At 41.8% G+C, this 23802-nt stretch overlaps 1 protein-coding gene across 7 annotated transcripts in view; it reads right to left on the bottom strand.

Moving 5' to 3' along the window:
- The window catches only part of SPECC1 (sperm antigen with calponin homology and coiled-coil domains 1), a 286151-nt gene that overhangs the window by 5148 nt on the left and 257201 nt on the right, over window positions 1–23802 (bottom strand). For 6 of the 7 annotated variants that reach the window (XM_077892486.1, XM_077892485.1, XM_077892484.1 and 3 more), the window contains 2 exons: window positions 15837–15953; window positions 9265–9324 (listed from right to left, as the gene is read on the bottom strand). In XM_077892486.1, coding sequence (XP_077748612.1) covers window positions 9265–9324; window positions 15837–15953 — 177 coding nt within the window. Of the gene's footprint in view, window positions 1–2632; window positions 2683–9264; window positions 9325–15836; window positions 15954–23802 lie in introns of all 7 variants that reach the window. The other variant, XM_077892487.1, reaches the window with a different exon arrangement.

The raw sequence follows: 23802 nt of genomic DNA, 5'->3' as shown, positions 1-23802 counted from the left end.
CATGACATCTAAATATATTTTATGAGTTTTGCTTCCTGGTTGCGCTAAAAAATTATCAGCATATCACTGGCAAGGAAGGATGTGTCTTCCGTCTCAGAGAGGACATGGGAGTCTGATCAATATTCACAGCTTTGGGACACCGGGTGGTGCAGGATCACACCTTTGAGCATCTGCCTTCAGCCCAGGGCATGATCCCGGAGTCCTGGGATTCAGTCCTGCATCCGGCTCCCCGCAGGGAGCCTGCTTCTCCCTCTGCCTGTGTCTCTGCCTCTCTCTCTCTGTCTCTCATGAATAAATAAATACAATCTTAAAAAAGAATTCATGGCTTTACTCAGACTATCTTATCACATGCTTGAACAGTAATAACAATTAAAAAATTGTTTTTTATAAATATAAAATTATAACAATAATAACAATAATAAAAATACTCTGTACATTGTCAACACTTCTTCAAACATTTTGAAGGAACAATGGAGCACATTTCAGAAGAAGGGAGAGTATGCTGCCTAAACAAAAATCTGGGACATTTATTTGAATTAGTAGCTGAAAACCTTTCAAAATAGAAAACACTGGGCCCAGATGGTTTCACTGGCAAATTCTGCTAAATACTTAAGGAAGAAGTAATACCAATTCTACACATTCTCTTCCAGGAAATAGAAGAGGAGGGCACACTTCCTCACTCCTTCTGCAGAGCCAGTGTGGCCCTAACGCCAAACCAGGCAGAAACATTACAAGCTACCGATTCCCACATGAACACAGACACAAAAGTCCTTAACAAATATTAGCAAACCGAATCATGATCAAGTGGGGTTCACATTAGGAATTCAAGACAGGTTCAACATCCATCAAAGTTTAACAGGCTTAATGAGAAAAATTATATGATATCAACAGATGGAGAAAAAAGCATTTATACATTCTTGAAGATATTTGTGAGTTTGGTCCCAGACCACCACAATAAAGCAGCATAAACAAGTCAAATGAATTTTTTCAGTTTCCAGTGCACATAAGTTACATTACGTTTGGTCTATTATGTGTGCAACAGCATGTGTCTAAAAAACCCCAAAAATGTATATTTGACTTTTGCATAACACACGTTTGAATTGTGTGGATCCACTTATTTGTGAACTTTTTGGGATAAATACAGTATGGTACTATAAATATATTTTCTCTTCTTTTTTTTTAAGTATTTATTTTATTTTATTTATTTATGATAGTCATAGAGAGAGAGAGAGAGAGAGAGGCAGAGACACAGGCAGAGGGAGAAGCAGGCTCCACGCACCGGGAGCCCGACGTGGGACTCAATCCTGGGTCTCCAGGATCGCGCCCTGGGCCAAAGGCAGGTGCCAAACCGCTGTGCCACCCCGGGATCCCTCTTCTTTTTTTTTTTTTTTTAAAGATTTTATTTATTTATTAATTACACAGAGAGAAAAAGAGAGGGAGAGAGAGAGAGAGAGAGAAAGAGAGAGAGAGAGAGAGAGGCAGACACAGGCAGAGGGAGAAGCAGGCTCCATGCAGGGAACCCGACACAGGACTTGATCCTGGGACTCTAGGATCACTCCCTGGGCCGAAGGTGGTGCTAAACCGCTGAGCCACTCGGGCTGCCCATATTTTCTCTTCTTTATGATTTTCTTAACAACATACTTCACTTTAAGAATATAGTATATAATATCTAAAACATACAAAATATTTGTAATAGATATTATTGGTAAAGTTTCTGGTCAACAGTAGGATATTAGCAAAGTTTCTGGGGAGTTAAAAATTATACAGAGATATTTGACTGCATGGGGGGGATTGGTGCCCCCCAACCTCTATGCTATTCAAGGGTCAACTGTACATACCTTAATTAAAAAATATTTTATTGCTAAAAAAATCCTAACCATCATCTAAGCTTTCAGTAAGGTGTAATCACTGATGACAGATCACCATCACAAATAATAATAAAATTATAATTATAATTATTAAAATAATAATAAAAATATAATTATAAATAATAATTTCAAGAATTACCAAAATGTGACACAGAGACACAAAGTTAGCACCTGCTGTTGGCACAACAGAGGTGAGACTGGCTTGATGCAGGACTGCCACAAATCTTCCAGTTTGTAAAAGAAAATGTGGGGATCCCTGGGTGGCTCAGCAGTTTAGCACCTGCCTTGGGACCAGGGTGTGATCCTGGGGTCCCAGGATCGAGTCCCACATCAGGCTCCCTGTGTCTCTGCCTCTCTCTCTCTCTCTCTCTATGTCTCTCATGTATAAATAAATAAAATCTTTTAAAAAAATGCAGTATCCGTGAAGCTCAATACAGTGAAACACAAATGAGATATGCCTGCTTACAGAATTCAACAACTATTCGTGACAAAAACTCCTGAAAAGCTAGAAAAATAGAAGGATATTTCTTTTACCTAATAGAAGATACACACAAAAACCGAAAGTTGACTTAATGGAGAGAGACTGGATACTTTCCCACTAAGATGAGGAGAAAAGAACAAGGCAAGGATGTCTTCTCTCACCTTTCCCATTCAACACTATGCCAGAAGTTCTAGCTAATGTAATAAGGCAAGAAAAAGAAACAAAAGGCATAGACTGGAAAGGCAGGACCAAACCTGTTTTTAATTTTTTAATTTTTTCAAACCTGTTTTTATTTGCAGATGACAGGATCATCTATGTAGAAAACTCCAGAGTCTACAAAAAAAAACCCATTGGAACTAATACGCAAATTTAGCAAGATCTCAGTCGATAGCTTTCCTATTTTATATACCACCAATGAACAACTGAAATGTGAAACCAAACCAAACCAAATCATTTAAATGGCACTAAATTTTAAAAAAGGATGTATATGCAGAAAACTTTCTTATAAAACATTATATGCAAAAAACTACAAAACACTGATGAAAAAAATCAAGAAGCAGGCACCTGGGTAGTTCAGTGGTTGAGCATCTGCCTTTGGCTTAGGTTGTGACCCCAGGGTCCTGGGATTGAGTGCCTGTGGGGAGCCTGCTTCCCCCTCTGCCTATGTCTCTGCCTCTCTGTGTCTCTCATGAATAAATAATTAAAATCTTGAAAAAAAAAAATCAAGGGACGCCTGGGTGGCTCAGCGGTTGAGCATCTGCCTTCGGCTCAGGGCGTGATCCTGGGGTTCTGGTTTCAAGTCCCCATCAGGCTTCCCTGTATGGAGCCTGCTTTTCCCTCTGCCTGTGTCTCTGGCATTCTCTCTGTCTCTCATGAATAAATAAAATCTTTTTTTTTTTTTAATAAATAAAATCTTTAAAAAAAAATCAAGAATCTCTAAATAAATGGAGAGTATTCGATGTTTATGGATCAGATAACTAAGTATTGATAAAATGTCAATTCTTCCCAATCTGATCTATAGATAGAACACAATCCCAATCAAAACCCTGGCAAGCTTTTTTGGGGGATTGACATTGACAATCTGATTCTAAAATGTATACAGCAAAGGCACTAGGACAACCAAAGAAATTCTAAAAAAAATAAAATTGGAAGACTTGATTTCATGATCTATCAAGTTGTATGAATCAGGACAGTGTGGCGCTAAGTGACAGATGCGTAGATCATGTTACATGTATTTTACCATAATAAAAAAAATTGAAAAAAAAAAAAGAGATAAAGCTTCCTGTCCTTGGGATCTCATGGTCTCGGAGGGATGGAGATAAGCCCTATAATCAGATATATTACAATGTAACACTGCATGAGCTATATAGTACTGAGTACATCATGCATTAAGAGCCCAGAAGGTGGACATGGCTGTCCTGGATGAAGGGTCATACAGTAGGTGAGACGTGGGCTCTGGAGAAGACCTGCCTGGTTGACTCTTGCCTTTGCCAGCCACTAGTGTATGACCTTTTATGGACCTGCGCCTGCCTCAGTGGTACACCTGTAAGGAGCATCTGTCTTCACAGGACTTCGGAGAGGACTCAATGAGTCAACACACAGAAAATGACTGGGGGCGCCTGTATAACTCAGTTGGTTGAGCATCCAATTCTTTTTTTTTTTTTTTAATTTTAAACATTATCTTTTTTTTTTTTTATTTATTTATGATAGTCACAGAGAGAGAGAGAGAGGCGCAGAGACACAGGCAGAGGGAGAAGCAGGCTCCATGCACCGGGAGCCCGATGTGGGATTCGATCCCGGGTCTCCAGGATCGCGCCCTGGGCCAAAGGCAGGCACCAAACCGCTGCGCCACCCAGGGATCCCCTAGCATCCAATTCTTAATTTCAGCTCAGGTCATGATCTCAGGGTTGTGAGATGGAGCCCTGGGTTGGGCTCTGCATTCAGCAGGGAGTCTGTTTCTCTTTCTCTTCTTCTCCCTCTGTCCCTCCCGCTGCTTGCACACACACACTCTCTCTCTAAATAAATAAACAAAATCTTAAAAAGAAAATGGCACATAATCAACACAAAAAATATTTTTCATACATTTTCATACTTCATAATGCTAAACTCACATTAATTCTTTAAGTATACCTCTTAAAGTTTATACTACAGAGCAGGCTCAGTTAAGGAATCATTTTGATAGCCTCATAAAATCCTGAATTGTTAAGACTTCCCTGTCCTGATCTCTGTGTGTAGTGACTGTTTGGGTGGCTTACTCAGTAGGCAACATCCCAAAAGACTGTATGACTCAGCATGAGGGTCTTCTGTTCACCAGGATACAAACACATCAACCCTCGGAGGACAAACATTCTGTCTTTTCAGTAACAGCAATGATACCACATGTCCTCTCTCACCTATTCTTTCTCTGAAGAGTTGCTCACACTTGGTGGGCTAAACCTCTATGTTACACTGTGGCTGAGAAGGAATGCATTCCAAAATTGGGAAAACATGATCGAGCTTTCATTTAAGAAATAATCTCATCCTTGCTAATATGCTACACCAGAAACCTATATTTACTTGGATATACACATATAATTGAACTTTTTTCCTCACTAATCTTACAATAGATCTTGATCAAAGGCTTGGGGTTATTACTGCTGCCAATTCTGCATATACATACATATATATATATATTTTTAGAAGTTATCATGTGTAATTAAAGATTATTTTTCAATCCACATCAAGATAATGCAAAGCAAACTTAATAATGTGGGAAGTTTCTGTTTTGTGGACGGCACCAACTAGTTACATTGCTCACAAACATGCTCCCTAAATGTTTTTGAGATTAATTATTATGCTTGTCAGTATCTTGTCTCAGACATCCGTAAAAATGAAACTGCTGCCTCTGACAATTAGTTCAACAAGATGATCTCATTCCTAGCTTTCACTAACTCCTGCAGTGTGTCAGATAAAAAAAAAAAAAAATAGGGAGAAAATGTTAAAAAAGCAATTGTTAGCTGTAATGCTACAGAGGAAAACATATCTGCGTAGACTATCATCTAACAAGTTCTCATTTCTTCTTTGATTCCTTACATTGATTATCTGTTGTTACTTGGTAGCTGTTCAGTGTTTTAGAAGGGAAGATAAATCAGGTTTCTGTTACTCCATCTTGGCCAGACATGTATGTCACCTCCTTTCCAAATTCTCTAGCCTTTTATTTATGTGATAGGGACATCTGTTTCTTAAAAGTTTCATAGAATTTGGACTTACTGGGATTTTTGGTGCGCATGATTACATTTTTAAACAATGAATTCAATTTCTTTAATAGTTAAGGTTCTTTCTCTTTTTTTAAAAAAAAATATTTTGTTTATTTATTCATGAGAGAGAGAGAGAGAGAGGCAGAGACATAGGCAGAGGGAGAAGCAGGCTCCACACAGGAAGCCAGATGCAGGAGTCATTGTATCATTTGATTCATCTTATTTGAGGTTAAGAATCTATGGTCTTTGAACATTCTGGAAAAACTACAGGTACCATTTCTTTAAATATTCTTCTTTCTTTCCTCTTCTGGAATTTCCACTGATCATGGGACTTAGAAATTGTCTGATTTTATCTTCCACTCTCTTAAACTCTGCAATGGACACTACCAGTTGGTTAATCTAATAGTCATTCTGAACCTCTCTATCCCTTGTAGGCTTCCTGCTAAAGAGAATGGAGAATATAAATTGCTTACTTTCTCAAGTTCCCTTGCAGCTGGGCTGGTCAAGTAACAGGGTACTGCCAATGGGCTGGAGGGACTCTGGGAAACTTTTTGATTTCTTTATCAAAGGGGTAAGATATGAGGCACTTGTTCTATCTGTTCTCTGTCCTTCCTGTCCTGCAGATAGGAGTAATGTCTGGAGCTTGGCAACCATGTTCAACTGCAGAGGACGTGGGGACAAAGAGCCAATAGGTTAAAGATGGTGGGCTGCAGATAAGACACACTCTGGGATCCTTGTTTATAATATTGAGCAGTTGGGGCACCTGGGTGGCTTAATGGTTGAGCATCTGCTTTTGGCTTGAGTCATGGTCCTGGGGTCCTGGGATTGAGTCTTATATCAGCCTCCCTGCAGGGAGCCTGCTTCTCTCTGCCTAGGTCTCTATGTCTCTCATGAATAAACAGAATCTTAAAAAAAAAAAACACAAAAAACTAAGCAGTGAACCAATCCTGATTCTGGACTTCTCATTAAAAAATAAAATTAACAGCTTTATGGTTTAAGCAACTGTTAGTTGGATTTCCATTTCTTGAATTTATCTTTTTTTTTTAAAGATTTTATTTATTTATGTTAGAGAAAGCGAGAGCAAGCATACACACGTGTGCATGAGTGTGTGTGTGTGGGTAAGGGCAGAGGGGGGTCTCATGACCCTGAGATCATGATCTGAGCCAAAATCAAGAGCTGGACACTCAACAAATTGAGCTAACCAGGCACATACCCCACCCCCATTTCTTGAATTTGAATACATACTAATAAAATCCCTCTATTTTCCACTTTTTAAATGTCTGTGTTATTTTCTGCATAATTTCCTCAGTTCTATTTTGCAGCTCAGGAGTTCTCTCTCCTGCTATTTCTTTCTTTTTTTTTTTTTCTCCTGCTATTTCTTTTTTTTTTTTTTTTGAATCTTTTTTTTTTTTTTTTATAAATGGATTTTTTTAGCTATCCTTTTTTTTTTTTTTTTTATTTACTTATGATAGTCACAGAGAGAGAGAGAGAGAGAGAGAGAGAGAGGGGCAGAGACATAGGCAGAGGGAGAAGCAGGCTCCATGCACCGGGAGCCCGACGTGGGATTCGATCCCGGGTCTCCAGGATCGCGCCCTGGGCCAAAGGCAGGCGCCAAACCGCTGCGCCACCCAGGGATCCCTCTCCTGCTATTTCTAATCAGGTTTTCAACTCAGCTGGGTTTCTTAATTCCCAATTTTATTTCTACAAGTGTCATTTGATCCTTTCTCCATATTTTTTTATAGTACCATTCTCCTTCTTTATGATTTTTATTCCCTCTTTTACCTCTTTAATATATTTTTTTCCAAGATTTTATTTATTTATTCATGAGAGACACACAGAGAGAGAGGCAGAGACATAGGCAGAGGGAGAAGCAGGCTCCATGCAGGGAGTCTGATGTGGGACTCAATCCTGGGACTCCAGGATCATGCCCTGAGCCGAAGGCAGGCACTAAACTGCTGAGTCACCCAGGGATCCCCTCTTTAATATGTTTAAACATAGTCTTTTGTAGTCTCTTTCTTATTATTTTATTATCCCACACTCTGGTAGATGATCCTTTTGTTTGCTCTGATGACTAGCTCAACTGGATCATTTTCTTGAGTGTTTTTAAATTTTGGATTGTGAGTGTAACTGTGGCCATTGTACTACTAGCTCAGAAGATCAGAAGATTCTGCCTCAGTATAAACGAGGGGCTTCTTGTGGCACAGATGATATTATTATTATTATTATTTAAAGATTTTACTTATTTATTCATGAGAGACAGAGAGAGAGAGGGGCAGAGACACAGGCAGAGGGAGAAGCAGGCTCCAAGTGGGGAGCCAATGTGGGACTCAATCCTGGGTCTCCAGGATCACACACACCCTGAGCCAAAGGATGCTCAACCACTGAGCCCCCCAAGTGTCCCTAGCACAGATATTATAAATTTAGACTCTAAATTTTGTCTGGGTTGGTTTTCTTTTCTTACAGATTTTCTTTTTTTCCAACCACAAAAAAATCTAAGGTGGAGATCAAGCTTCCTTATAACTTCCCTAGACTGGCAGGTAGAGGTTTTTTTTTTTTTATTTTCCCTTTCACTAAGAACATCATTTTGTGAGCCTGGGTTTTGTGCAAGGGTCTCAGGACTAATGTTCTGTTGATGGGAGCTCAGAGCCTTGTCTCTTGTTCCTGTGTGGACATTACATAAAACATACCCATTAGGTACCCTTTTACTACGTGCCCTCTACCAGCACTCCAGTTTATGCCTCATGGCTGTTTTTCACTTTTCTTTGAATTTCTGACATCTGGTCATTTCCCAGTCTTTCTTCAGACCTCAACTATGTGTTGATATTTTTATAATTACATTTTATCAGATTTCTAGGTGACTTAAACAGTAGAGTTTTATTTTATTTTATTTTTTTTAAAAAAGATTTATTTATTTATTTATTTATTCATTCAGAGATAGCGAAGAGAGAAGCAGAGACACAGGCAGAGGGAGAAGCAGGCTCCATGCAGGAAGCCCGATGTGGGACTCGATCCTGGGTCTCCGGGATCAAACCCCGGGCTGCAGGCGGCACTAAACCGCTGTTCACCGGGGCTGCCCAACAGTAGAGTTTAAAAAAAAATTTTTTTTTAAAGATTTTATTTATTCATTCATGAGAGACATAGAGAGAGAGAGGCAGAGACACAGGCAGAGAGAGAAGCAGGCTCCATGCAGGGAGCCTGATGGTGGGACTTGATCCCAGGACTCCAGGATCATGCCCTGAGCCAAAGACGTTCAGACCTGAGCCACCCAGATGTCCCGAACAGTAGAGCTTTAATGATAATTCAGTCCACTGTGCTTCCAGGAATGAAATTTATCCACAGTGAAATCTTTGGAAAAAACTCTAGATCATATGTGGTTAGATCAGTTGAATTATTATTATTATTATTTTTAAAGTAGGCTCCATACCTAGTACTCAGCCAAGTTGCGGGGCTTGAATTCACAACCCTGAGATTGAGACACAAGCTGAGATCAAGAGTCTGATGTCTAACCAACTGAGCTACCCAGGAACCCCACAAATATTTTTACATTAGGGATCATGAGTAACAGATCTTTAGCAAATAGATTTTAATGTTCTGTAAGACATTGTTTAGTAGATGGCATAAAGTTCTTTCTCCTCTAAGTAGAATAAAGTATCACAAAGATATAAAACAGGATACTTACCAGGCTGGGTTTGATGCCTACACTTTCGGCTGCTTCAAATGCCAACAAGAGATTCCTTTTCTAGGTTAAAAGGACAGAGATTGGAATTATCAAATAAGAATACACAGCTTTTAAAAAATATATGGCTTTTGTTAGGAAAGAAAACTAAATGACACTTCTACATAGATTATCTACTATTATAAAACACTTAACATTTTTAAGTCAAATATGCAAACAAGGGTTTCAGTCTAAGGAAAAAAACAACTGACAGGTTGTAATTAAAATGACATTACTGATTGATTCCTGACACCCAAAGGTAAATATTTGTTAGTTCAGTTATTTTTCACTTTGTCAGATTTTGGACATACACATGCTGTCGTGTACCAAGAGCTGTTTAATCACAGCACTATCCTGCATTTCCCCCTAGAATTCTAAAGGCACTGTTCCACATTTAGCACTAATTTGTAGCTTCTTTTTGAGACTCTGGCTATTTTCTGATGTTTCCTCACCTGGATGAACTTAAGAATCACTTAATCATGCCTCCTCCCCTCCATAATTCATTTGAGAGTCATTAGGGTTACATTAAGATTTCATTTGATTGGTAAATTAAGTATAATCCAGAGAGTCATGTTTCTGGAAGTAAGCATTCATGTTTTATGTTTCCCAGTAGAATTTGTGATTTTATGCATTTGGATTTTGTACACAATTTTATCTTTTTTCATTTCCCCACGGTCCCACCCTCTGTCCCTGGGTACACATCTTTTTCCTGAATGTTGAGGGCTCTGCCCTGACACTGAGGCAAACTTTCTGTTCTAGGTACCAGGTCACAGAAAAACACTAAGACAAGGCTATGCACGTTTTCTCTCAGGCTGTGGTTGAGGCCTGGGAAAGTTGTTGATCTGTGGTCATCTTGCCCAAGCCGCCAGCCCTCTTCCTCCAAATTAAGGGAAATTTATGGGCATGGACTGGAAACCTTAGACTTGTTTCCATAACACTGCTCTCTGTTCTGCTGAGAAGGGAACTGTAAAGTTGTGGTGGAGCACTCAGACTCTTAATCTCAGGGTTGTGAGTTCAAACCCCACATTGGGCATGTAGTTTGCTTTAAAAATAATTAGAATACTGCACCAATTTTCTTTTTAAAAAGATTTTATTTATTTATTCATGAGAGACACAGAGAGAGAGGCAGAGACACAGGCAGAGGGAGAAGCAGTCTCCGTGCAGGGAGCCTGATGGGGGACTCAATCCCAGGACCTGAGCCAAAGGCAGATGTTCAACCACTGAACCATGCAGGTGCCCCTGTACCAATTTTCAATTCCAGCAACCATTTATAATAAGTGTCCATTTTCTCATACTGCAGGGGCTATTATGACCAAGCACTATTACCTAATTCTTTCATTACAACACTGGCCACTTAGAGGTGGCCAGGTGGGAGAAAGCTGCCACTTTCTCGGAGCAGGAGGGAGTGTGCCCCAGGCGGAAGCCTGGAAGGGTCTCACTCAGCCTAGCTCTGCCCACAGGCCAGAGCCCTTCCAGCTCCAGGACAGTGTAAGCCCCTGGTAGAGATCTCAGCCACTGCCAGGGCATGTCATCTGAAAGTGACAGCCAGCAGAAGGCATCCCAAGTCCAGATTTCTCCTTTTACGTTAACATTTTGTTTCAGACACTTGCATGAAAACACTCCATTCTATCACCTGAATCTGAGTAGCCCCCATGGAAGAAGTTTCATACGCTTTTTTAAAAAAAGATTTTATTTATTTATTCATGAGAGACAGAGAGAGAGAGAGGCAGAGACACAGGCAGAGGGAGATGCAGGCCCCATGCAGGGGGCCTGATGTGGGACTCGATCCCAGGACCCCAGGATCACGCCCTGGGCCGAAAGCAGGCGCTGAACTGCTGAGCCACCCAGGGATCCCCTTCTTACGCTATTACAAAACTGCCCAAATCTTCCACTGGCTCTAACATACCTCTTTAATGTCTTAGAAGACATCCTTATTAGTTTATCAGAAATTCCCTATTTAACACTGATGTCAAACTTAGCTTGGTTTCATCACTTCCAACTAGGAAGGAGGAACAGCTTATGATTTCTGAACTTCCTGGGGTACCATTAATCTCACAGACCCAAAGTCTTCCACCTGGGTACTCCCTGAGAGCATCCTAGATTAGGGGGAAAAAATTCAACCCTACCTGTGGAGAATAGGAGCCCATGTACCACAAAGACAATAGGAAGTGAGTACACTGTGGTGTCTGGCTTGTTCTACTGCATATTTCCAGATCCACAACAGGTCACTAGGTAGCTGGCTGTGTGGTGTGTGGGCATCACAGGCACTTTCACAGGGAAGCAATGCTTGTGATTCAAAGTGTGAAACCAAATACTTTATGTTCATTATTTTCCAACAGATCCGGAGTGATCTGAGGACAAAAAGCCTTGGTATGCCTTGCAGGACAGAAGACAAATATTTCACATTTTCAGGAAGATTCCTGCTTTAGATAGTGTGTGCCTAAGTCCTTAGACGTCTCTTTCCTATAGTTTTATTACGGTCCTCCGGTTATTCTGAATTGTTTTATGTCCACTCTTTACTTGATTATTTTCATAATATCACAGGGAAAAGGCAGAGGCTGAAAAGCAAAGAGAATGACACAGGTCACTGCTGGAGGTGGGCTCTGCCTGCAAGGGGCATGATGCACAGGACCCCACACTGCCCCAGCTTGTCTCCTTACTGGCTGCTCTGCCCTGGTTCCCACTGCTGGGTCACTCTCTACCTAGATAACAAGCACTGGAATCCTCAAGATGCCTTAGCCTTCTCTCTGGGCCTCTTTGACAGTGTGATTTATAGTAAGAAATATATATTTGGTCTTTATGCATGGCTCCTGGGGCAGAGCTCCTAAAATCCTTATAATTTCCCAATGTAAGAGCCACAGGAGCATCTGTTGTTATAATTTTCAGTTTCTGTCCTCGGTTCCAAAAATGGCTTTAGAACAATAAAGTTGAAATTGATGTCTTCTGTTATTCATAACAAACTCCTTTCAACCACACCTGAGTTTACGTTAAAGAGGTGATTTTTTGGGGATCCCTGGATGGCTCAGCAGTTTAGCGCCTGCCTTGGGCTCAGGGCAGGATCCTGGAGTCCCGGGATCGGGTCCTGCATTGGGCTTCCTGCATGGAGCCTGCTTCTCCCTCTGCCTGTGTCTTTGCCCCCCCCCCGCCCCCCCCCCCCCGTGTGTCTCTCATGAATAAATAAAATCTTAAAAAAAAAAGAGGTGATTTTTTGGGATGCCTGGGTGGCTCAGTGGTTGAGCATCTGCCTTTGGCTCAGGTTGTGATCCCAGGGTTCTGGGATCGAGTCCCACATGGGGCTCCCTTTAGGGCACCTCCTTCTCCCTCTCCCTGTGTCTCTGCCTCTTTCTCTGTGTCTCTCATGGATAAATAAAATCTTAAAAAAAAAAAGAGGTGATTTTTCAAAACCCCCCCAGATACCCTAAGAATGGGGGCTGCTTGCTAGGGGAACCAGTCATGTGATTAGAGAGTTGGAATGTTCACTCCCACGTTCCCTGACCCCACTCTTGGGACAGGAGACAGACTGGAGATTGAGTTCAATCACTATTAGTCAATGATTTAATAAACCATGCCTGTGTAATGAAACCACCGTTAAGCTCCAAGGGATGGGATTCAGAAAGCACCTGGGTGGTGAATGCATCTGTGTGTTGGGAGGGTGGCACACCCCAAGGTCCAAGATGACAGAAGCTCCTGCTCTCCTTTTGGATCTTACCATAGGGGTCTCCTCAACTGGCTGGTCATTAGTGTCATTCAAATATCCTTTGTAATAAACTGGTAACCTAGTAAGTGGACTGTTTCCCTGAGTTCTGTGAGCCACTCTAGCAAATTTATTGAACCTAAGGAAGGGGTCATGGGAACCTCTGGTTTATAGTTGGTCAGTCAGAAGCACAGGTGACAGCTACAGGTCACTGGGGGCTGAGGTGGAGGGGGAAGTCTTGTGGGACCCAGCCCTTAACCTGTGGGACCCGATGCTCTCTCCAGGTGGAGAGTGTCAGAACTGAGTCACACTTTAGGACACCCAGCTAGTGTTGCAGAATTGTTTGGTGTGTGTGTGTGGGAAAACCCCACATCTATTTACATAAGTGTCAGAAGTGAAACATTGGCAGTAGAGTGGATACAGAGGAGTTTTTCTTGAGAACTTCCCTGAGGACCTAGGACCTATGTGATCTCCACTCTCATGGCTTTAAAATATCAACTACACCCGCCCTGTTTGATACAGTAGCTACACTTGACACATAGCTATTTAAATGAAAAGCCATTAAAATAAAAAATTCAATTTTCCAGTCACTTAAAGCCACATTCAATAGCCCATAGGACTAGGGGCTACCATATTGGATAGCACAAATATAGAACTTTTCCATCATTTCAACTCAATTAGGCAGCACTTAACCTACTCACTGATGACTCCTGAATCTGTATTCCAGCTCTCATCTCCCCTCCAAACTCCACATTTGCTATCCAACTGCCTGCATGACATTGCAAACTACATACTTCATGAACATCTTCCACTTAACATGATTGAAAACAGAACAGGTTTTCTTGTTTTGTTTCCAAATGTTTAATACTCCTGTCCAGCCCTGCTCCACAGACTACAAACAAAGCACCATGCATAAATTTTATGTCTTGAAATTTTTGTACACTCTATAATGGTTAATTCTATGTATCAACGTGGCTAGGTCATCGTACCAGAATGTTATTCTAGATGTTTCCATAAAGGTATTTTTAAGATGAGATAAACATTTAAATTGGTAGACTTTGGGTAAAGCACATTACCTACCATAGAGTGGGTAGGCCTCACCCCATCACACATCCTAATAGTTCTGTTTCTCTGGAGTACTTTAACACTAAAAAATTAAACCACTCTGTTCAGTTATTATCACCATCAATGTCATGACCATGTTTTGGGCTTTATTTAAAAATAAAGTGTGTGGGATAATCAAAACAGAACTTTTCAGCATTTCTACTCCTTCCCCATCTCAGAAAATGACCTGTGAGGCTAGATAGGTCTCTCCACCATTTAGAATCTTTTAGCGACTTCCCATCAAGGATACAGCAAGATGCAGATCCTTCCCAGAGCCATCCATGGGAGCCCTGCAGGGTCTGGCCCCTAGAACCATCACAGGTCACTCTTCCCCACTCACTGCACTCTGGCCAGCGGGCCTCCTCTTCCACATCTCTGACAGTACTCAGGTATTTTCTTCGTCTGGCTGCTCTCCCTTACCCTGGAAAGCTCCTCCCAGCTCTTTGTATTATTGGCTCTTTGTTCGTTCTGAAGAGTATTGCCTCTCAGAGAGGCCTTCTCAGCCTTCCTGATCTAACTTAGGAAACCTGTTCCCTCCCACAGCATGAGGTTTCTCTCATAACTCTTGTGCAATTTATTTATTTATTTATAACATCACCTCTGATAGGTTTACTCACTTGTGGACTGTCTACTTTATTTTTTATTTTTTTAAAAGATTTATTTATTTATGATAGACATAGAGAGAGAGAGAGGCAGAGACATAGGAGGAGGGAGAAGCAGGCTCCATGCTGGGAGCCCAACGTGGGACTCGATCCCGGGACTTCAGGGTCATGCCCTGGCCCAAAGGCAGGCGCTAAACTGCTGAGCCACCCAGGGATCCCATGGACTGTCTACTTTAGAGGGCAAAGAACAGGTCAGGTCTGCATTGTTCACTATTGTCTTTATTACTGTGTATGATGCCTGGCAAGAAATATTTGTTGAGAGAATGAGTGCAGGGCCCAGCATTTTCCTAAGTACACTCTATGAAATATGATTTTATAGGACGTTCTAGGTCAGGGTTTGGCAAACTACAGCCTGTGGACCAAATCTGGCCAGCAGCCTGGTTTTGTAAATAAAGTTTTATTGGAATACAGCATGCCCATTCGTTTCATCTGTGGCCACTTGGGCGCTACCATGGTAGATGAGTAGTTGTGACAGAGACACACATAGTCTACCAGTTGGCCTCCAACAGGAAAATTTGCCAACTCTTGTAGGTAATTTAAAAAAATTCTATGAATCTGACCTATGTAGGGTTAAACGGAGCCACACAGGTTTCTTTAATGTAGGACTTCTTGAAGTCTTTACTGTGCTAATGAGCACTGTGAACCTCTAAGAATGTGACATAATATGCAGTTTCTCAAGCTTATCTAAGCAGGGAAATTTTTTTGATGGTGCTTCCAGTTCTTTGGAAATACTCTGAAAATGCTGGCCCAGGTTTTAAAACCATGAAGGTGAAATTTCACCAGGGTTTTCTCTCTCTCTCTCTCAAAAAAAAAAGGGGGTGATAGGAACTTCTCAGCAGCCACAGGAAACTGGTCTTCACTCCATTTTTCTAGGCAATGAGGGAAACTGCGAAGTATTTACTGAGGGTGGGATCCTACAACCTCGTCATACACTCAATAATTATCTCTGCCTGGTATCAATAACCTAATTTCCACTTGGAGTCTGTAAACACCACCCCATTGGGATGTACAGTATTACAGGAATTCCCCTTGCATGTTCTAGAGGATGACCAGGGGTGACTGGGCAGGTGACTTACTTTCTCCTGACTGTTCAGCTCCTGATATGGGATATGGGCAGGCAGGTACGTATGGAGGAGAGCACAGAAGGCCAAGCCATCACTCCAGCTGCTGCTGAAATTGGTGATATCAATGTTCTGTAGGGGAAAAAAGCAGTATTACTCTCCAAACTGTGCAAAGTCATAGAATACAAAGGAGACTATGGTAAGACGGGCATCCACCTCTGGGTCTGCAGGAAGTCTGGATAAGAAACCACCCAAGACTTCCAGGAATACATTTAATTTTGGTACCAGCAATGGCCCAGTGTCACCACATCCATTCACAGGATAGCATGAAAATTTAGTCATCAGAGCTCAAAAACCTGGGGATTTTCTGCTTACCCTGTGGTACATCATAAGCTTTGAGACATCTTATTCTCAAATTAACCCACTCGATCAGCTTTCTAAGTCCCAGAATTTCCCAGGTTTATCTGGTCAAGGAGGAGTCATTATCATGATCATCATGATGTATGACTCCAATTAACAACAGGCAGACCAAAACAAAACAAAATCTTAAAAACCTACATGGCTGGTCTCGTGGCTTATTCCCTGCTAATACTCTCTTCTCCTCACACATTGAAGGGCTTCTCAGGGAGAGAAAACTCTTCATACTCAACAGTATCCTTGCCAGCACATCAAATACCCAAGGATTATGAGGCTTCCCAAGGGAAAAGGAACTCCTCCTCTGGAATAGGTGGGAGCCCTAGTAGCTGCTTATGAACCCCAGGGATAAGGAAAGCAGAATCTTTATAGGCAGGCAGCCCGTGGAGACAATGGCTTCTGATGGCTCCCCCAGGCAGGTCCCCCAGGCCCCAGATAGCCCTGGAGCCCATCCACCTCTTACATCCTCACACCTGTCACCTGTCCCCCAACTGCCTTTTTCTCCCTGACCATGCTCCATATTAACGGGGTTTTCTTCCCTGGATTCACAAAGTTCATCCCAAATGGAATGAAATGTCAGGTTCCAAAATCTGTGAATTCCTTAACACTTAGGTTATTGTGTGTGTGTGTGTTTAAATATTTTATTTATTTACTTGACAGAGAGAGAGAACACATGTGTGCACACAAGCACAGGGAGTGGTAGTCAGAGGGAGAGGGAGAAGCAGACTCTGCATTGAGCAGGGAGCCTCGATGCAGGTCTCAATCCCAGGACCCTGGGATCATGACCTAGGCCGAAGGCAGATGCTTAACCAACGAGGCCACCCAGGTGCCCCTAACTTTTAGATTATCTTATGTAGTGGCTGCTTAAATGTATTGAAACAGACTGGTCCAGGGGCCCTGCCAGGCACTGCAGAAATGTACGCTTCCAGGGCTTTGCTAAACTTGAGGCCTGGGTCTTGGGTACTTCTGGTGCAACAAAAGGACTTGGGCAAGGGTGGGTTCCTTCCTGTAATCCACCCACAGCCTCTTGGGCTTGGGGGAGGCACTGAAATCCTTTTCCTCCTCCAGACACCCCAACCTGGGAAGCAGGGCCGGCAAAGTGGGCAAAGGTGAACAGATGATGAAGAGGTGACTCTTTCTGAAGGCGTGGATGCGGACTCTTTCTCCCTCCCTCTGCCCAAACTAAATGCCAATCAGTAGCAGCAGCTCCACTCTGCTCTGGGAAGTGATTAAGGGTGTCTCCACAGAGGCAGATGCACTTTAGTAGGAGAGGAGGGGTGAAGAGGAACATAGCACAAAGGTAAATCAGAATAGGGGAGGGAGACTTTATGGAATTCTTCCTAACACATGTGTAAAGACGTTTTGAAGGACATAAGTAGGTGGAAATGTGTGGTAAAAATATAGTATCCCAGTTTCCCATGTGGAGTCCTGAGGGGTTTGCAAGCAAATGGCCCATGACCTCACTTGAGCATTTTATCTAGATTTTCCCTGTGTTAGTCTGAGCTAACTGGGCCTCTAGCGATGAGGTAGGTCAAATGGCTTATTTCACAAAGACACCGAGACTAGAGGAGGTGGTGTCACATGTCATACACATGGTACGTGGATGCTGAATGACAGACACTCCAGGAGGCCGAGTCCCCAACCCTCTGGCCCTTTCTATCAAACCCCTTCTGCCTTCCAGCCAGAGTCCAGGATGACCCAGGTGGACCCCAGAACGTCCCCCCAAAGCGCCGGCTTTCAGGAATGTCAGATTCTCCAGTCTACTTTGCAATTACATTTACCTGGGGAAGGATATCTGGCTGAGAGCAACATACAACCATAATAATGCCTCTCTGGTCTGGTTTTCATGACTCAAGCACAACCAATTTTTAAGAGCTGCTAAGCATCAGTGTTACATAAAAGTCTGAGAATGCCCTGTCTCTGTGTTCAGGCTGAATGTGCAAGAGCCAGGCCTCCTGGTAAGCTGATCATTTGCATTTCTGGCTTCAAAAAGTCTCTTTGGAGACTCTGGAGCTACCTGATGGAGCCTGGATGCTGCTTCAGAAATGGGAAACACTGTAATTTTGTATTTTCTCAAGAGGTTTGCATGTTAAAATAGAAGAGGAAAGACCTACGTGGGGGCCATGCCGTGTCTGGTTCGCTCAAAAGTCTCAGGCGCTAAAACGAGATGCAGTGCCTATTACATATAAAGCTCTAAGAATGGGCGTAGGGAGGGCAGTGACATTAGTAGAGTGTCCTCGATGTGCCTGCTGCTGGGCATTTCCTCATTTAATTCTCAGAATGACTGTATATCATAAGTAGCATTGTACCCATCTCATAGATGAAGAAGCCAGAGCAGAGAGAAATCTCGCTGGGGCCAGAGTCAGGGGCAAACTGCATTTCTGTGCAACAGCAAAGCACGTGTCCTGTTTGCTGTGCTTCCTTTCTTCTTTTTTCTTTCTTTTCTTTCTCCCTCCTTCTCTGCCTTCCTTCTTTCACAAATTTACTTTTATACCTAAAGTTTTTAAGATTTGGTAAATCTTTCATTTCCAAAAATGTTGAAACATTTTATACACTTATTTCTTGTAACATTTTTTTTTAATGATACCAAATGTCATTTTTCTTCATCTGCACAATCTTCAGGAACATTCTGAGAGGCAGAACAGACCAGACCCAAAGGGGTGACAATGCCATCTGTCTCATATAACAAAGTGCCCTGCCTTTCAGTTAACAGAGTGCCACAGAGGAGCAGTTTTTGATCTACAAGTATAAATGAGTGACAGATTGAGACTAAAATCTGGTGAGATCAAAGTCAGGGTTGAAAAAAATCAATCTAAACACTCACAACGTCAGGAGAGCTCAGAGAGCCCAGATGCTTCTGGATAGACAGCAGCTCATGGGCCTCTCCGGAAATGGGAGGCACATCGTAAAGCAGGCCCTGGCACTTCAGCATCCACACCAACACTATACTAGAAATAGGAGTAGTAGCCTATCTTTAAAAACATATATATAGAATTATGGAGATTCCAATTCTAGGCAGGTGATCAAATCCAACATCCAGGTCAGGAAATGCTTCTCTTTCATGTAATGCACATCCGTCATGTTTAAGACTCTTGAGTTGTTCTCACACTGGCAGAGATGAAGGACGACCAGCTACGATCTGTAGCCATATACTCCTTCCAAGAACATGATGCCATCAAGTAAAAACTTTACCCGTCTTAGGGTGAAGTGGAACCACCTCAATTCTTGCTCCCTGAATGTCACTTGAAATTGTAATTTCATTTGAACAACAAAAGTACCAACAGTTCCCAACTCAACACAGCTCATAGTTGGCTGAACATCTAGAAACATGCATATGTTTACAATACCTCATGTAAAATGATGCAAAGAACTATACAAATCTCAATGGTTGCTTTGTTGCTATCATTATTACAAAAGTGGTTCATTGCTCACTGAGATATATTTTTGTGAGCTGTATGATATATCTTGGTGAACGAGGAGTTAGCTGATGTGGGGTGCCACACTTTGACAATGCTCGTTTTTCACATGGTGGGCAGTAAGGCAGATGTGTGGGTCTCAGGGAGATGGGCTAAGACACAGTATTGCTGTAGCAACCAGTGAGGGAGGACGAGGTAGCCATGGTAGGAAGTAATTATGTGGACTGTACCAACACACTGGGTAATGGGCAGAAAGAAAACAATTTCTTAGGCATGGCTAGTTGGCCATTCTCAGGAATATCGGGAACCAGGTAAAGACTAATTCTAGGTCCAACCCCTAAACAGGGGTGAAAAGCTTTATTTTTGATTAGGGATGATCTGGATTGACTGGGCCTTGGATGGGGGATAGGTGACCCTTGCTGAGCTTGTGGGTAACTGACTAGGATAATTGCTACCCTTAACTGGAAGCTAGTAACAGGCAGGGAACAGACAGAGGATTTGGGAGTGCTGGCAATGCTGTGTTTCTAAACCTGGATGCTAACTGCATGGGTACCTTTGCATTGTGAAATTTCACAGAACTGTGCGTGTGTACGTTCTATCTCAGGAAGAAAGGGAGGGATGAGGGGAGGGAAGATGAGAGGAAGGGAAGGAGGAAAGCAGAAAAGACAGACTGGTCATCTTAAGGGACTGAATTGTGGCTGCTAAAAATAGAGTGAACTTTTTCAATTTTATGTACTATAAGATTTACTGAGGGGGAAAAGCAGAGCAACAACAAAAAGGAACTTCTTGCTGATTATTTCCCTAAGGGAAATGGTAATTACACATTGCAAATTATCTTTAACTTTCTCTGGGATATAAATACCTTGGAGATATTTCTGAGTGGAAAATAATTCTGGGGAAAGGAAGTCTCAGAGATACGTGTGTGTGTGTGTGTGTGTATGGTATATGGTATCAGATATACATATGTATATATATATGGTAACATTCCAGCACCTCCAAAACAGGTTAAGTTACTATGAACGCTTAGAAGAAAACTGTGTAAGATATAAAATTTTGTCCTCAGTGCAGCAAAAGTCATTTGAGAAAAGTGAATACACTGAAGGGTTTTTACATGAGAAGCTCAACTAACTAGTGAATATCCAGGAATATTCCCTTGAGTGGCTGAGACTGTAGACAAAGTTCTACGGGGTGAATGTGGAGGTAGCACTCGTAAATAACACGGGAGGGGGTGGGGGGACAAAAGCAAAGCAAAAGCCAGCAATCCACAGCACTTGCTTCTAGAAGGCTCATTTCATTTGCCTTTTGTTGCCTGGAAACAGTAGGGTTTGGTGAAAACATCAGCGCTGGAGAGAAGCTGCAGAGCACATGCTGGAATGGGTCCCACGCTCAATACTATGGAGACCACAACTGGATTCTATAGCTGTCTGGCCCCATTCCCACCACTGCATCTTTTCCAAGGATCTCTAGGTTCCGACATTAGCTTTCTGTGAATGGGTTGACTCTGTGGGCACTAAACTCGAAAGTCTAGAAAAAGTTAAAAAGAATAAATCCCAAATCTTCTGGGAGGAAGATAGGAGACTGATGAGAAAATGCAGTTTGTTGGGGTCTAGGGAAGATGGGAGAGAAAAAGAACCCTGAGTCCACTTCCTCCCACCAAGGCTACAACTACACCCAGAGCAGCTCACTATAAAAACCACCTGAAAACCAACAGAGCAGCTCTTCCACAGCTAAAGATGAAAGGCAAAGCCACATGGAGTAGGGTAGCAGGGGCAGAGACATGGTAGGGAACCAAAGCCCCTAGTGTGGACCTACAGGTAGGAGCAATGTCACAGGTATAGAAGTCCTCTTTGAGGATTAAGGCCTGCTTCAGGTACCCCTCCTCCAAACACCCTGGTAAGATGAACCCCCTATAACGTCTGGTTTTGAAAATCAGTTGGGACTTAAATCTGGGAGAGTCCAAGGGCAATAGGAAATGGAGATTCTGCTCCTAAAGGGTCAGTGTGCAGTATCATTGGATTTCAGACCCAGAACAGAGGAAGCAGTTTGGAAAGCACCTGGGTTATACTGGAATGAGATTTACTGACTAATTTTAGAATGTGTGCTGGAGGAGCAGGGACCTGTAGAAGCTTTCTCTGATAATGGAAGTGCTGGCAGGTGCTATTTTTCTTGCCCTCCTTCAGCCTAGCTGGCCCTAGACGGGGAGCAGCCATCTGCTGTATCAGCAGCAGTTCTGATACTGTCCATCTACTTTGCCAGTGCTGCTTGCCCAGCCCAGCGTTCCCCCTGCAGACCTACACAGCCAATCCACTCACTCTGGCAGGTATCCCTCTCCAAAGTGGCTCATACCCTGCCAACACCTGGTGGGCAGTCCCAGCTGCGACTTCCAAGTGACTCCTGCTCCAGGGCAGGGGGCAGCTCTCCCACGAGCATGTCTGCAGCTTTTGCGGGGGGGGGGGGGGGGGGAGGCCTCTTGGCCAGCTGTGCTTGGGTCAGTGCGTCCAGAGCAGTTGAGGCCTAGTCACAACAGGAGGGTGCTCATGATCTGGATACAGAATAGTAAAAATCATCCAAATTGAGCAGAAAAAAAAGAAAAGAAAAGGAATGAAACAAACAAACAAAAAAAAAAAAAAGAAAAGAAAAGAAATGAAACAGATGAGGAAAAGTTAAGAAACCACCAACAGGGCAATGAAGAAATCAAAGAGAAAGTTTAAAAATACTGAAAACAAATGCAAATGGAAACAAATTTGCATTTGTTCAAAATCTTTGGGATACAGCAAAAGCAGTTCCAACACGCAAGTTTATAGCAATATGAGACTATTTCAAGAAATAAGAAAAATTTCAAATCATATAATCTTATGTCTATTAGAAACTAGATAAAGAAGAACAAAGAAAGCCCAAAGTTAGTGGAAGGAAAGAAATAAAGATCAGAGAGGAAATAAAGACTTGGAAAAATAGAAAATATCAATGAACTAAGAGCTAGTTCTTTGAAAAGATAAACAAAATCGATAAACCTTTAGCCAGATGCATCAAGAAGAAAGAGAGGAATAAAATCAGAAATGAAAGAGAAATTACAACCAATCCCACAGAAACACAAAGAATCATAAGAAACTACTATGAAAAATTATGTACCCACAAGATGGGCAATCTAAAAGAAAAATTCCTTGAAACATAACATTTTCCAAAACGGAGTCAGGAAGAAATAGAAAATCTGAACAGATTGACTACTAGTAATGAAACTGGATTGGTTAAAAAACAAACAAACAAATAAACAAACAAAACTACCATCAAACAAAAGGTCAGGACAGGATGGCTTCACAAGTAAATTCTATGAAACATTTAAGTAAGAGTTAATACCTATACCTATACCTATCCTTCCCAAACTATGACAAAAATTTGAAGAGGAAGGAATGCTTCCAAATTCATTTCATGAGATCTGTATTACCTTGATACCCAAACCAGAGGAAGATACTATAAAAAAAGAAAATTATAAGCCAATATCCCTGCTAAACATAGATGTGAAAATCCTTAACAAAATATTAGCAAACCCAGAAAAAGACAAATATCATATGATTTCACATGTATGTGGAATCTAAAAAGCACAACAAATGACAACGAAATAGAAAGAGACTCCTAAACACAGAGAATGAACTGGTGGTTGCCAGAGGAGAGTGTGAAGGGATGGGCAGAATTGGTAAAGGGCATTAGGAGGTTTAAAATTCCAATTATAAAATAAGGAAGTGCCAGAAATGTAAAGTACAGTATAAGGAATATAGTCAATAATACTGCAATAACATTGTATGGTGACAGATGGTAACTACAGTTATTGTGGTGAGCACTGTATAATGTGCAGAATTGCTGAATCACTATGTGGTACACCTGAAACTAATATAACATTGCATGTCAACTATACTTCAAAAATAAATGCTAAAAAAATATATTACCAAACCAAATTTAGCACTCTTTAAAAGGATCATTCACCACAATCAAGTGGGATTTATTCCAGGGATGCAAAGAAGTGTCAATATTTGCAAAACAATCAATATGATGCATCACCTTAACAAAATTGCAGGGTAAAAATCATATCATCTCAATAAATGCAGAAAAATATTTGACAAAATTCAATATTCATTCACAATAAAAAACTCTCAACA

Source organism: Canis aureus, chromosome 3 (genome assembly GCF_053574225.1).
Source record: "Canis aureus isolate CA01 chromosome 3, VMU_Caureus_v.1.0, whole genome shotgun sequence".
In the NCBI taxonomy this organism is placed as follows: Eukaryota; Metazoa; Chordata; class Mammalia; order Carnivora; family Canidae; genus Canis; species Canis aureus.
Note: the sequence above shows the minus strand (reverse complement) of the source record. Positions and strands in the feature narration are given on the sequence as shown.